Source organism: Syngnathoides biaculeatus, chromosome 16, assembly GCF_019802595.1.
Source record: "Syngnathoides biaculeatus isolate LvHL_M chromosome 16, ASM1980259v1, whole genome shotgun sequence".
NCBI lineage: Eukaryota > Metazoa > Chordata > Actinopteri > Syngnathiformes > Syngnathidae > Syngnathoides > Syngnathoides biaculeatus.
The window spans coordinates 3,602,395-3,617,500 of NC_084655.1; the positions used below are offsets into that span (position 1 = coordinate 3,602,395).

Consider the following 15,106-nt stretch of genomic DNA (forward strand, 5'->3'; position numbering starts at 1 on the left):
ATGTAGAAGAAGGGCAACTATGAGACCGGGGGATTTCCCCGTAAGCGTCTGCTACGTACCCTGAGTTCCCATGTTAGTAACGCATGCGCATTAATCACAAGGAAGCTTTTCAGCACGGGGGAGCGCTCAGACCGTCAAACCAGCACGGCCTTGTCGACAAGGCCAGCGGCGATCCACAAGGCCGTGTGGAGGCTGTCCTTCCGCGGCTACCGCGCGGAAGCCGTCCTACGCACATCGACACATTTAGCACCCCTGACTTACTGAACGTGGATCTTTTGTTATGTTATGAGAGGATTACGTTCCCCCGCCCCCAACTATTGTTTTTTTTTTTTTTGTAGCTCTATACACACCTACTTGTCAGTTGGAACCCACGAAGCTCTCGTGCTTTGCACCAGTGCAATTCATTTTTCATGATGAATAGGGTCTTTTTTAAAAGTGTGAAGATTAAATCCATCCTCCCAAGTGTTCGAACAATATCCAGCAATACAACAAGTCGGCATTTTGGCGAACACAAACGAACAATGTACAACCTTCCTGCAGGTAAAACTAGTATAAACAGACGAGCCAACCTGAGTGCGCTGTTGCTGTTAACGTCACTTCCTGCTTCTTCTCAAACACAAATCCCTCGAGAGGAGTTATAAAAAGCCATATACGTCAAAATCATGTTTTGTGGTGAAAAAACAGATGGGTCCATTCCGGCTGCCTTTTTGTCATTAATAACATACTAAAAATCATGCATTTTATGACAGCGGACCTTTAAGGGCAATTTGGAGCCTTCAATAATTGCACGTTTTTGGGATGTGGGAACAAATTGGAGTGCCTTGACAAAAACCCACACAACCACAGAGATAACATGCAAACTCCACACCGGTGGCACAGGGATTTGAACCCCAGTTCCCAGATCTTTTATTGTGTGCGTGTCTGTCCTGTTCTGCTGTTACATCAAACAGAATGGAGAATCTGCATCCCCTTTATACCAGAAGAGTTTTCCTGTTTCACAGTGGAGTTTTTTTTAGCTTTCCTGTGATTTCTTTAAATTTTAGTTGAAGTTTTATGTCACGGTCGGGGTAGTGAAGGGTGAGGATGGCAAGGCAAGACATGGAGGAACCAACTGCAGTGAAGTGGGGATAAAAGGCAGGAGTAGGGGAACCTCAAAAGTGCTTAATTTCCTAAAACAACTAAAAGTAACAACAAAAACACTCAAGGTTACAAAGTATGACTTAAATAAACCTAAATTAAAACTTTGACAAACACAATGAGCAACCAAGCAACCCGCAACATGGAAAATGGACCAACAAGAACTGAATAAAATCAGGTAGTTAAATACACAGAGACTAATGAGATAATGAGGAAAACTTGGACAGTACCCGAATGGGTGGAAGGAGATGGACACAACTGACAAAATCAGCACACAAGACATGGTACAGGCAGCACAGTGATACAGCTGTAGAGCATTGGCCTCGCAGTTCTGAGGACCGGAGTTCAAATACCGCTTACATGTTCTCCCCGTGCCTGCGTGGGCTTTCTCCCACATCCCAAAAACATGCCTTAGTTGGACACTCTAAATTGCCCTTGGATGTCATTGTGAGTGCGACTGTTGGTTGTCTCCATGTATCCTTTGATTGGCTGGCAACCAGTTCAGGGTGTACTCTGCCTCCTGCCCGATGACAGCTGGGATAGGCTCCAGCATTCCCGTGACCCTCGTGTGGATAAGCAGCTCAGGAAATGGATGGATGGCTATTGCATAATTTGGCGGCATGGTGCCGTGACTGGTTAAGGCCTCAGCCTCACAGCTCTGAGGACTTCTCACTGGGTGTGGGACTACTCACTTATTGCCGCCTCAAATTATGCAAGAGTATTTTTAAAATTAGTAGTACAAAGTGGGTTGTCGACAGCGATACATCATGAGAAAAGGTTTAATTACAATACATATGTCCGATGTGTCCACTAGATGAAATTATTGATATGCATAATATTGTATGTATGTATGTATGAATGTATGTATGTACAGTACTGTATATATTTACTCATTTATTTTTTTACTTATATTAATTGAAAGTCTTTTGAACAATAAGTATAAATTGTGAGGGATAACTATGGATTATATGAACAGTGTGTAGTACTATGTACCTGTATGTTAATATGTATAACATTGATTGTATATTTGTGTATGTCCTATATAAAACAATTTTACCCAGTGTCCAAAACTGTGTATCTCACACAACAGCTTTAAAGACTGACATAAACACAAACCATTCACACTTGCATTGGAAACTATGGACAATTCTTCAATTAATATTTTTAGAATGTGAGATGAAAACAGTTGTTTTTCAGCCCTTATTATTAAGAATCAATTTAATTGTTTATTTTACAAATATAATTATTCAAATTAATCAAATGACAAATCAAATTACACTTAAATGAGGAAGAGGAATGTCAGGGTTATTCTAAACAACACACTCAAACGAAGGAAGGGAAAGAAGTAACAATCACAAATAGAATTAGTTACTTAATTTTGCAAAGTGAGAGCAGCCTCAAGGAACGCCATGCTTACAGTATCTCTTACAGCTCCTTTGAAGTGGCTGCCCTTGTGCAGCTCTTTTTATTAACATTGGTGGGTGGTTCCATTACATAGTATCAGAGTATGACAAATGCATGCCCTAATACAATCATGGTCAGTAGGTTAGTGTGTGTGTGTGTGTGTGTGGTGTGTGTGTGTGTGCGCGCGCGTGCGCCTGTGCGTGTGCGTGTGTGTGTGTGTGTGTGTGTGTGTGAGCATCATGCCTCAGGTGGTAGAGTGGCTGTCTCCCAACTTGAATATTGCGAGTGTAACCTTCAGCCCTTGTGACTGTGTCTAAGTGTCCTTGAGCAAGTTACTGAACCCCCAGTTGCTCCTGATGCTGCGTCATCAATAGCTGAATGGGGAGGCAGTGTTAAAACACTTTGAGTGCATTCAGGTAGAAAAGTGTGATACGAGTGTCAGCACATTAACCATTTATAAAAGGATGTGATATTAAAAAAAATGTTTTTTTTGTGAAAAGCTAAATGAGGCCAATATTAATCCCTTTAAAACTATTTTAACTTTCAGTTAACTTATCACCTGTACAGCTGTAATGAAAAAAAAAACAGAGTGAAAGTAAAAATAAACAAGTGAAATACTGTAATGCTTTTACACAAGTGCACACTCACTCTTATAAAAAGGGATGCGACTGTTTTTAGAATTAAGTAACGGCATTTGAAATAATCTTAAACGTGAGTTCACACAATTCTACCATTTCTGATTACTTACAAAATCCACATAGGCGGGGCCAAGATTTGAACCCCAGTCTTGAGAACTGTGAGGCCAACGCTCTACAGCTGTTCCAGCGTGCCGCCTGGGCATTAGTTTATTTTTCAAAACATTGATGAATGATGAAAAAATGGGTCCAGAAAAAAAAGGGCAAGAGGGCGGGTGCTTGAGTACCTCCTGGGGTCTATATGTGCACGTACTTGAAAATGCACATGTGTAAATGAAGATACATCCATTTTTGTTGTTTCTGTAGAGAATCTACAGAATATCTACGTTTGTCTTCTTCTTCTTTCCTTTCGGCTTGCCAGCTCCATCCTCAGCAGCCTTCTACCAATATATTCACTCTCTCGCCTCTCTACGTTTGTGAATGGCGTTATTTATGGATTATTAAACCACGAATATACAAATTCGGCCCATTCAAAACTACATTGGGTGGAATACACCCCTGAATTAAAATGACTTTGTGACAGTATTGGTTAGATGGTGGACGGAAGCTTTTTAACTGCATAATTCTTAACGCAAGGGACGTGCGCGTGCACGAGTGTATCGTGCGGTCACGCCGTAGTGCTGCTGCTGTCACGAGCTCGATCAAGGCAGCGGGGTAAAGGCTCTAAGAATTACAACGGGCATAAATTATTTTACATATCTCCTATTGACTTTTTAGCCTCACTCAAACGGCTCCAAGGCTACGTGTTATTTTCGTGTTGGCTGACAACAAACCGTTATTGTTGTTTCTCTCAAGCGGTGATGTATCGCAGCATTTATACGCTATCGCTAGCCAGCTAGTTGGCTAGCATCTGAGCTAGCTGTACGTTGTTTGAGACTCGAGGATAAAATAACGGTGTATTCCCCTGAGTTATTATCAACGCCTCCTGAATTCCCATCTTTTTTTTACCGGCCTGTAAAGATAGTGTGAGGTTTTGTCGTATAATACATTTTTATGGTAACCGTGTGACATGTTCTTCGCGTTTAATCCTAGCTAGAGAAGGATTGAATGAAATAGCTTGACATATAGCTACCGGAAACGAGCGGTCTAAGGTTTATTTATCGTGCTTCGCCTTGATTGCCGCCATCCAGCGAACCTTTGTCACTCTTCTGCACAAACCAACAACATCAGAAACGATCGATTGGCAGTGCTAAGTAGGTAGCTAGTCCTACACTTCAAGTTGTCCATCGTCCACGCTTATCGAAGGAGCCGACCATCAGAGCTTTTTATTTTTTTTTTTTGTACATTTTCAGGCCAAATAAAAACCTGCAAAAATGCCGGCTGTGTCTAAAGGAGATGGAATGCGCGGATTAGCTGTTTTCATTTCGGATATCAGAAATTGTAAGTAAAAATTTCTTCTTTCTTTTGCATGGTTGTTGGCAGCCGTCCACCAAAGCTGATAAAATCATTTGGCGTTTTTCTTGGTTTCCAACTCCATTTTTTTATGATTGCTTCGTCTGGTAAATAAATGTGCGTTTTGCAGTTACATTGTTTGTCTGACTGCTAGAACCCAGAATAGCCATCCGTACATCTTTACACTTTGGTGTCATACCAAATTAGAAAAACATTAACACATTCCAATGTGATTGGGGATGTTTACTGTAAAATTAGAGCAACAAAAGAGCTTGCCTCTCCCCACTAGAGCAGTTATTTTCCACTGGTAGGTCGATATGAAGTGTTTGTGCCTATCTTCAGATGAGTCACGGACAGGTAAAAATTACAGGGGTCAACTGTTTACCACAGTGCCCACATACAGAATTACAGACATGTTTACAGGAGCTGTGAAATATTCACAATATCCCAAGTTGTCGGTGTGTCTATTATTAGGGAAAACAAGGTCCCCTACAACAGTATTAGAACGGCAAGGTCAATTACTTTGCTTTTCATCTATACTGAAGACTTGGGTTTCAGATCAAAAGTTGAATGAAACAAAAGTTCAGAATTCCAGAAATTTAATTTTTATGGTACAGTATTTACATCTCTGTGTTAAACAACTCAGGACAGAGCGCTTTTTGTTTGAATCCACCCACATTTCAAGTGAGCAAAAGTATTGGAACATGTGACGGATGTTTCGAGTTGCTCAGGTGTTGCCTGTTAGATTGATTGCTTGAACATTAGATTGTTGTTGTTTTTGCCTTGAGGTTTCACTTGTGGAATCTGTTTGCTGAGCTGTCTTTGGGCAAAAAGGAAACAATTTTAAAGCAGAGAGAAGAGGGAAAATCGAGAAGAACTATTGCACAATGTTTGTTTGTAGCCAATACAACAATTTAGAATGTCCTGAAAAAGACACAAAGTACTAATATAATGACCAACAGGTAATGAATATGTCAGCAAGGGATAACAACAGCTATTTGACAGAAGCATTATGTGAGTTGTGAAGAAACATTCAAAACAATAGTTGGTGACATCACTTGCAACCTCCACAGGGCTGTGGTGGGTGAAGGTATCAAAATTCACTGTTTACAAAACCATTTTGTCTGGGAATATACAGAGACATGCATCTTAACTAATTGGGAGAATCTTCATGATGCGACAAGACAATGACCCAAAACACACTGTCAGCATAACAAAGGACTGCAAAAAAAAAGCTTTAGACTAGGCCAATCAACGGACCTTAACCCAATACAGGATGCATTTTACCTCCTGAAGAAGAGACTGAAGGAAGAAGATATTCTCTCATATTTAGTGATGAAAGTTCTCCGGATTTTCCCAGAATTACGGATTTTCAAATTTTCATGAAAATTCCTCTGGAAAATTGAGGAAAAATTGCCTAAAATTAATTCTGATATTAGTTGACAACATTGAACGAACACGCGGTTGAGTTCTTTGTTTTGCTTTCACGAGCGTAGCCATGTTTAGGCACTAACACTAGTAACAGTAAAGCCCCTCCCCTCGCATTCTCATGACCTCGCCATATCTCGGAGATTTCGAAATTTCGGTGAGAACGGAAGCCACAAAGAGTGCATGTGTGCACACAAAAGGCAGATTAATCATTGAATGTTGAGTATTTGAATAGCGTTTTGTGTAAACTAATTCATACGTGATCAGCTCGGTACGGCCCCTGCACAATGTTCAAACAGGTAGACAGCCAAGCTGACATACGTGCAATAGATGCAAGTGTGAGGAACACGTTCAAGTGGTCATTGCTTTTGAGGATTTTTTGTCCGACTACATTAGAAAGGTCGACAAAAATATATGTATGTATGTATGTGTATATATGTATGTATGTATGTGTATATATGTATGTACGTACGTATATATGTATGTACGTACGTGTATATGTATGTACGTACGTGTATATGTATGTACGTACGTGTATTGTATATTGTATGTACGTATGTTGTACGTGTATATGTATGTACGTACGTGTATATGTATGTACGTACGTGTATATGTATGTACGTACGTGTATATGTATGTACGTACGTGTATATGTATGTACGTACGTGTATATGTATGTACGTACGTGTATATGTATGTACGTACGTGTATATGTATGTACGTACGTGTATATGTATGTACGTACGTGTATATGTATGTACGTACGTGTATATGTATGTACGTACGTGTATATGTATGTACGTACGTGTATATGTATGTACGTACGTGTATGTGTATACGTATGTACGTACGTGTATGTGTATACGTATGTACGTATGTGTATGTGTATATGTATGTACGTATGTGTATGTGTATATGTATGTATGTGTATGTGTATGTGTATATGTATGTATGTGTATGTGTATATGTATGTATGTGTATGTGTATGTGTATATGTATGTGATATGTGTATGTGTATGTGTATATGTATGTGTATGTGTATGTGTATATGTGTATGTGTGTATGTGTATGTGTATGTGTATGTGTATATGTATGTGTATGTATGTGTATATGTATGTTATATGTATGTGTATATGTATGTGTATGTGTATATGTTGTATGTGTATGTGTATATGTATGTATATATGTATGTATGTATATATGTATGTATGTGTGTATATGTATGTATATATGTATGTATGTGTGTATATGTATGTAATTATGTATGTATGTGTGTATATGTATGTATATATGTATGTTATGTGTGTATATGTATGTATATTGTATGTATGTGTGTATATGTATGTATATGTATGTATGTATGTGTGTATATGTATGTATATATGTATGTATGTGTGTGTATATGTATATACTGTTATGTGTGTATATGTATATATGTATGTGTGTATATGATATATGTATGGTGTTGTGTATATGTATATATGTAGTGTGTGTGTATATGTATATTGTATGTGTGTGTATATGTATATATGTATGTGTGGTATATGTATATATTGTGTGTGTGTATATGTATATGTGTGTGTGGTATATGTATAGGTGTGTGTGTGTATTATATGTAATGTGGTGTGTGTATATGTATATATGTGTGTGGTTTGTATAATGTGTGTATATATGTAATATGTGTGTGTGTGTATATGTATATGTGTGGGTGTTATATGTATATGTGTTGTGTGTATATGTATATGGTGTGTGTTGTGTTATGTATATATGTGTGTGTATATATGGTGTGTATAATGGTGTATATATATATGTTATAATATGTGTGTTATGTATATATGTGTGTAATATGATATATAGTGTGGGTATATGTATATATATGTGTTGTGTATATTATATAGATGTGTGTGTATATGTATAATTGTGTGGTATATGTATATATGTGGTGTATATGTATATATGGAATATGTATGGTATGTATATAGGTATATATGTATGTGTATGTATATATGTTATATATGAGGTGTATGTATATATGTGTATATGTATATGTATATGTAGGTGTAGTATATAGTATATTGTATGTGTATGTATATATGTGCATATTATATTATAGTATATAGATATATATATGTGTAATGTTTATATATATATATATATATATGGTGTATATGTAGATATTATATGTGTAGGTGTATTGTATATATATATATGTGTATATGTATATATATATAATATATAGGTGGTATATGTATATATATATATATATATATATATGTGTTGTATGTGTATATGTTATATATATATTATATATATGGTATGTGTGTATATGGTTTATATATATAATATATATATATAGTTGTATGGTGTATATGTATAGATATAATATATATATATCGGGTATGTTGATATGTATAAGGAATATATATAATAGTATGTGTATATGTATAAGATATAGATTTTAATATATGTGTGTATATGTCTATATATATATAGTGTATATTATATATATGGTATATGTATATATGTATATATATATATATGTTATTGTATATGTATATATGTGTGTATATATGTGTGTTTATATATATGGTGTATATGTATTATGTGTGTTGTATATGTATATATATGTGTGTATCTGTATATATATGTGTTGGTGTATATGTATATATATGTGTGTGTATATGTATAGATGGGTGTGTTATGTTATATTATGTGTATATGTATTATATGTATATATGTAATGTGTATGTTATATATGTAGATTGTAGTGTATGTATATATGTATATAGATGTGTATGTATATATGTGTATATGTAGATATAGATAATCTATATATATATGGTATATGTATATCTCTATATTATTAATATATATATATATGTGTATTGTATATATATATAATAATATATATATATATTGTGTATATTATATATATATAATGTGTATATGGTATATATAGATATATATGTGTATTATGGATATATATATATATATGGTGTATATGTAATATATCTATATTACTATGGTATATGTGTATATATATATATATAGTGTATATGTGTATATATATATATATATGTGTATAGTGTATATATATTATATATATGTGTATTATGTGTATATATATATATATATGTGTATATTGTGTATATATATATATATATGTGTATATGTGTAGATATATATATATATGTGTATATGTGTTAAAATATATATAATATATATGTGTATATGTGTATATATATATGTTATATGGTATATGTGTATATATATATATTAGGTGTATGGTATATATAGATATATATGTGTATGTTGTAATAATAATATTATATAATTGTGTATGTGTATTATATATATTATGTGTATGTGTATTATATATATATAATATAGATGTATGTATATATATATGGTATATGTAGATATATTATATATCTGTGTTATATGTATATCTATATGTATATGTGTATATGTATATAATATGTATATGTGTATATGTATATAATATGTATAGTGTACATGTATATATATATATTGTATGTATGTGGATATATATATATATGTGTATGTGTATATATATGTATGTGTATGTGTATATATTGTGTATATGTCTGTGATGGGTATATATATGTATAGTATGTGTATTGTGTATATTTCTATGTATTTAATGTATGTGTATGTGTAATATAATGTATGTACTGATGTGTATGGTATATATATGTAATATATATAATGTGTATATATGTATATATAATGTATAATATATAATATACTGTGTCTATGGTATATATATGGTATATATATATATATGTGTTATGTAGATAATATGTAATAATATATATATGTGTATATGTATAATATATGTATATATATATATGTGTAATATGTATTATTATATGTATAATATATATATGTGTAATGTATATATATGTTGTAGATAATATATATGTGTATATGTATATATATGTATATATATATAGGTGTATATGTATATATATGTATATATATATATATGGGTGTTAATATGTATATATATGTATATATATATATATGTGGTATATGGTATATATATGTATATATATAATGATGTGAATGTATAATATGTATATATAGAATATGTGTATATGTATATCTTATGTTTTATATCTATAGGTGTATATGTAGGTATATATATATATAATATATGTGTATATGTATATGTATTATATATATGTGTATATGTAGATGTATATATATGTGTATATGTATATGTATATATATGGTTTGTATATGTATATGTATATATATGGTACTATGTATATATATATATATGTGTATAGTACTATGTATATATATTATATATGTGTATATGCATATGTTATATATATATATAGGGTATATGTATATGTCTATATATTATATTGGATATGTATATGTATATATATATATCAGTGTATATGTTATGTATATATTATATATGTGTATATGTATATGTAAAAAAATATATATATATATGTGTATATGATATTGTATATATTATATTATGTTGTATGTATATGTATATAATATAATATGTGTATATGATATATTGTAATGATGATATATATGTGTAAGTAGATGTATATATATATAATGTGTAATGTATATGTAATAGATATATATGTGTATATGTATAAGTAATATTATATATGTGTATTATGTATATGTATATATATGTGTATGTGTATATGTCTATATATGTGTATGTGGATATGTATATATATGTGTAGTGTGTTATATGTATATTATATATATACTATGTGTTGTTATTGTATATATTATTATAATAATGTGTGTGATATGTATATATATATATATATATGTTGTGTATATGTAATATATATATAATATATGTGTGTATATGTGATATATATATATATGTGTGTAAGTATTATATAATAGATGTGGGTATTGTATATATAAATATAATATGTGTGTATATGTATATATATTATATATATGTGTGTATGATGTATATATATTGTGTGAATATGTATATATATATGTGTGTATATGTATATTATATATGTGTGTATCTGTATATATATATATGTGTGTATATGTATATATATATATGTGTGTGTGTATGTGTATATATATATATGTGTGTGTGTATTGTTGTATATATATATGTTGTGTGTATGTGTGTATATATATATGTGTGTGTGTATGTGTGTATATATTATGTGTGTGTGTATGTGTGTATATATATATGTGTGTGTGTATGTGTGTATATATATATGTGTGTGTGTATGTGTGTATATATATATGTGTGTGTATATGTGTATATATATATGTGTGTGATGTGTTATATGGTGTATATGTGTGTATAGTGTATATATGTGTGTATATGTGTATAGGTATATATGTGTGTATATGTGTATAATGTGTGTATATGGTGTATGTGTGTATATGTGTATGTGTGTAATGTGTGTATATGTGTATATATGTGTTATATGTATATATGTGTGATATGTATATATGTGTATATGTATATATGTGTGTATATGTATATATGTGTGGTATATGTATATATATGTGTGTATAAAGAAGATATATATATATATATACGTGTGGTATTAAATATATATATATTATATACGTGTGTGTAATGTGTATATACTAATATACGTGTGTGTATATGGTATATATATATACTGTGTGAATATGTATATAGTGTGTGTATAGTGTATAGATATATGTTATACGTGTGTGTATATGTGTATATATATATATATATAAGTGTGGGAATGTGTTATATATATCTATACTATACGTGTGTATATTGTATATATATATATATATAACGTGTGATATAGTATATATATAAATATCTACGTGTGGTATAGTGTATATATATATATATATATACGTGTGTGGATATGTTATATATATATATATATACGGGGTGTAATATTATTATATATATATATATACGTGTGTGCATATGTATATTATATATATATACGTGTGTGCATATGTATATATATATATATATATATATATACGTGTGTGTTGTTTTGATATATATATAATAATATATATATACGGTGGTGTATATGTGTATATGTATATATAAAATATATAGTGTGTTGTATATGTGTATATATTATATATAGATACGTGTGTGTATATGTATATATATTATATATATATAAGTGTGTGTATATGTATATATATATCTATTATACGTGTGTGCATATGTATATATATTTATAGCGTGGGGATATGTATAATATATATATATACGTGTGTTATTATATATAATATATATATATAATATATATATATATATATATAATCATATAATATATATATATATATATACGTGTGTTGTATATGTGTATGTATATATATATATATATATATACGTGTGTTTTAGTGTGTCTATATAAATATATTATAGATATACAGTGTGTGTATATGTGTGATATATATATATATATATATACACGTTGTTGTGTAATGTGTGTTATATAATATCTATATATACACGTGTATGTATTATTATACATATATATATATATATATAATTACACGTGGTGTTATATGTATGTATATATATATTATAATATATATATATACCACGTGTGTGTATATGTATGGTATATTATATATATATTATATATATATATACAGTGTGTGTATATGTATTATATATATATATATATATATATATACACGGTGTGTATATGAGGTATATATAATATATATAATAATATATAACGTGTGTGTATATGTAGGTATATATATATATAATATATATATATATACCGTGTGTGTCTATGTATGTATATATATATAAAGAAATATAGGTATGTGTATGTATATATATATGCTATGTGTATGTATATATATATGTAAGTGTATGTATATATATATGTATGTATACTGTCTATATATATCTATGTAGTATATGTATATATAATAATGTATGTATAGTATATATATATATATGTATGTGATGGATATATATATATATGTATGTATATGTATATTATATATATATGTATGTGTTGTTATATATATATATATGTATGGTATGTATATATAATCTGGTGTATGTATATTATATATATGTGTATGTGTATGTATATTTATATATGTGTATGTGTTATGTATATATATATATGTGTATGTGTATGTATATATATATGTGTATGTGAGATACTATATATATATATATGTGTATGTGGATGTATGTATATATATCCGATATATGTGTATGTGTATGTACTATATAATATATAATATGTGTTATGTGTATGTATTATATATATATATTATATATAATATGTATGTGAGTATATATATATATATATATGTATGTGTATGTGTATGTATATATATATATGTATGTGTATGGTATGATATTTATATATGTAGTGTATGTGTATGTATATATATATATGGATGTGTATGTGTATGTATTATATATATGGATGTTATGTATATATATATATTATAATATATCTATGTATGTGTAGTATATAGATATCTATATATATTATATTATATATCTATATCTATATGTTGTGTTATGTATATATATATGTGTATGGTATTTTGTATATATATATGTGTATGTGTATGTAGATATATATATGTATGTGTATGTGTATGAATATATTCTATAGTATGTGTATGTGTATTGTATATATATATATGATGTGATGTATATGTAGTATATTATATATTATATATAGATATATGTGTATGTATAGTATGTTATATATATATGGATTATAATAATGGGGATGTGATGTATGTATATATATATATAATATATATGTTATGTGTATGTGTATGTCTTATATATATATATATATATATATATATGTATGGTGTAGGTATATATGTATGTGTATGTATATATGTATGTGGTATGTATATATATATATGTATGTGTATGTTATATATACTGTTATGTATGTGATGTATATATATAATGTATGTGTATGTATATATATATATTATGTATGTGATGTATATATATTATTATGATTGTGTATGTATATATATATAAAATATATATGTATGTGGTGAATATATTTATATATGTATGTGTATGTATATATATATATATATGTATGTGTATGTATTTAGTATTATATGGTATGTGTATGTATAATATATATATAGTATGTGTATGATATAATAGATAGTAGTGTATGTGTATGTAATATATATATTATATATATATATATTATGTATGTGTATGTATCTATATATATATATATATATATAGTATGGGTAGGTGTATAATATATATATAGATATATATATGTATGGGTATGGTATATATATATTATAGATAGAGGGATGGGTAGTAGTCAACTATATAGATATATATATGTACTGGATATATATAGATATATATAGATGGTATATAATATATATATATATATATATAATATGATATATATATGTGTATGTATATATATGTATAGTATATATGTAATATCTATGTGTTAGTGTATATATATATATATATATTATGTGTATATGTATCTATAATATATATTGTATGGTATGTGTATGTAATATATATAGATATATGTATGTGTATGTGTATATATATATAATATATATATATATGGTATGTGTATATATATATATATATATATGTATGTGTATGTGAATTATATATATAGTATATATATATGCTATGGTATGTATATATATATAGATATATATATAGATGTGTCCGATATATATATATATATATATATATATTGTAGTGTATGTATATATATATAGTATTATATATGTATGTGTATGATATATATATAGATCTATGTATGTGTATGTATATATATATATATATAGATTATATTAGTATTATATATAGAGATGAGAGAGATAGATGATAGGGAGAGATATAGATTATATATATATGTGTAGGGATATATCTTATATATGATTATATATTATATCTATGTGTATGTATATAATAATATATATAGATATATATATCTAGGTGTATGTAATTAATATATACTATATATATATCTATGTGTAGTATATATATATAT

The 15,106-nt window shown here is 29.1% G+C and overlaps 1 protein-coding gene across 1 annotated transcript in view; it reads left to right on the forward strand.

The window, feature by feature from the left end:
• Nucleotides 1–3,831: 3,831 nt before the first annotated feature.
• ap2a1 (adaptor related protein complex 2 subunit alpha 1) overlaps nucleotides 3,832–15,106 on the forward strand; it is a 115,193-nt gene continuing 103,918 nt past the window's right edge. Inside the window, exons 1-2 of the mRNA XM_061845086.1 lie at nucleotides 3,832–4,429; nucleotides 4,529–4,616. Coding sequence (XP_061701070.1) covers nucleotides 4,550–4,616 — 67 coding nt within the window. The 5' untranslated portion in view covers nucleotides 3,832–4,429; nucleotides 4,529–4,549. The remainder of the gene's footprint in view (nucleotides 4,430–4,528; nucleotides 4,617–15,106) is intronic.